At 38.7% G+C, this 2,305-nt stretch overlaps 1 protein-coding gene across 1 annotated transcript in view; it reads right to left on the minus strand.

Moving 5' to 3' along the window:
• The window catches only part of LOC118326978 (NACHT, LRR and PYD domains-containing protein 12-like), a 25,057-nt gene extending 23,151 nt beyond the window's left edge, over window positions 1-1,906 (minus strand). The window contains exons 1-2 of the mRNA XM_035660143.1: window positions 1,831-1,906; window positions 469-755 (exon numbers count right to left, since the gene is read on the minus strand). Of these exons, the coding sequence (XP_035516036.1) occupies window positions 469-746 (278 nt within the window). The 5' untranslated portion in view covers window positions 747-755; window positions 1,831-1,906. The remainder of the gene's footprint in view (window positions 1-468; window positions 756-1,830) is intronic.
• Between the last annotated feature and the right edge of the window lie 399 nt (window positions 1,907-2,305).

The following is a 2,305-nucleotide window of genomic DNA, read 5'->3' on the forward strand; positions in this document are numbered from 1 at the left end:
GAAAGACCCACAAACAAGCAACAACTGAAGACAGCTGCAATAAAGGCCTGGCACAGCATCACAAAGGAGGAAACCCAGCGTTTGGTGATATCCATGGGTTCCAGACTTCAGGCAGTCATTGCCTGCAAAGGATTCTCAACAAAGTATTAAAAATGAAAATTTTATTTATGGTAATGTTAATTTGTCCAATTATTTTGAGCCCCTGAAATGAGGAGACTTTGTATACAAATGTTTTATAGGATATTTTTGTTCAACCCCTTGAATTAAACCTGAAAGTCTACACTTCAATTGGAGCTCAGTTGTTTCATTTCAAATCCAATGTGGTGGCATCATGAAAATTGTGTCATCATCCAAATATTCCTGGGCCTAAGTGTATATGAAAGAACTGTGATTCTAAACGAGGTTTCTGGACCTAAAGTTGGCACAGGATTCTTTTTACCTGAAATACAAATAAAATAAAAGTGTGACTGACCTTCTGGTCCTGAGCTGGTGTCTGGCAGACTCTGCACCAGATCGTTCCTGTTTATCTTCTCTAAAACCTTCTTGGTCACCTTCAGAGCTCCGTGAAGTTCATATGTGTTCATCATCACATCCACTGTGTCCCGCCTTTCTGCCGTCTCCAGCTCAGACACTTTGATGGTTTGGTACCCTTCCAGGATTTCAGGGTGCCGCAGATACCATTTGAAGTCCCGGAATTCTTCATCTCGTAAATCCTTCAGAGTGTTCAAAACGTCCTCTGGTGTCATCGTGACTTCCTGCTAATATCAGACATTAGTTCTGATTGCCTGACAAACGAGCTGCATTGCGATTTCAGATTTAAATTTTCTGTTGTTTCACTAGCTTTGAGTTCTTGAAAATAAAGGTTCATGACTCCAAACACCACTGTATGTTTACCATGTTCACCCTTTTTTAATATGTTAGCATGCTAACGTTAGCTAATTAGGTCTAATCACCAATCAAGGGTGATGGGAATGTCATTAGAGTTGCAGGTCATAAACCAAAATATTGGACACTTAATCAACAAGGCCCAAGAAGCTTTACGTGATCTTAGAAAAACTAGGGGCATTGTTAGGCACGATAAATAACCCCTTAGCTGTTTTAAAAAAATCACTGTATATCACTGTCTCCTGCTTGCTATTATAAACAGTTACTATACATATCAAGGTTTCATAAAATAAATGTACAGCAACAAAAGTGCAATAACGTATTGATAACAAACAATCACTTTGCTACCAAGTAATGTAGTTCTTCAGTGACATTTAGCAGAATGGTTGCCAAGCAACACACAGATGCAGTGGAAAGCATGCTGAAAGACTCTGTGATTATTAACATTTATCTGAATATCGTCATTGATTGTTCAATTTTTAAAGTAGTGTTCAACAATATTAGCACTCCTCTTTGCTGATACAGGTATGTTTGACTCTGGACACATGCGTTTTTATTGTGCTGTTGATATTGCTACAGATCCTTCTTGTTGTATCTCAGATCATTGATGTATGAGTTATACCCCTGCACATAGGCCACATAACTGCTGACACCATAGTGCTCACACTTACCACAGTGGCATAAAAAGAGAGCCTGGTTTAGCTTAATTTATGTAACTGTTTTAAAATAGACAATAGACATATTCAATAGACAGATCTTTCTCAGAATATGGTGTCTGAAAACAGAGTAGAACGGAGCTATTTGTTCTATCAATGAATATGTGGATCTGATAATGGTGCCAGATGAAAACTAAGGTGATAGTTACTTTTCAAGTACATTAAATGCTAACAGTCACTGTTTCAAAGTTATGCACATCATGAACTGGTAAACACAAGACTTACTTACCGTACTTTTACTGTGAGAGTTTGGAGAAGATTAGAACCTGGTCCAGTCACCCAACAGTGTACCTGCTGCACTTTGGTCAAATAATAAGAGAAATTAACAATGAGGAACTGCAGTTAGGCTGTGTCTGTATGCAGAAGTGAAATTTCAACTTCACTTTTTTCAGGTTCCTCTTTTTCATGCGAGTTCCAGTAAATATGCCAGTACATATCCTTACATTGTATGTTACAACATCCACACAACCGCATTATATTTTGTTGTGTTAAGTTGACTCCTGTTGACTCATCAGTGGCTCGTGAAGGTTAAAGACTCCTGATGAATGTGTGCTGACACTGACCCAAAGCTGACCTAAGTCCTATGAACTGCAGCTGATTTTTAGTCCCAGTCAGCAGTATGAGGGGGTAAAGAGAGAAGGACAGAGACAGAGACAAAGGTGCACAGCAACAACAGTAGCAACAACTATACTAGTAGAAATGAT

This window comes from Morone saxatilis, unplaced genomic scaffold (genome assembly GCF_004916995.1).
Source record: "Morone saxatilis isolate NCDOM2014 unplaced genomic scaffold, NCSU_SB_2.0 Contig17, whole genome shotgun sequence".
Taxonomy (NCBI): Eukaryota; Metazoa; Chordata; class Actinopteri; family Moronidae; genus Morone; species Morone saxatilis.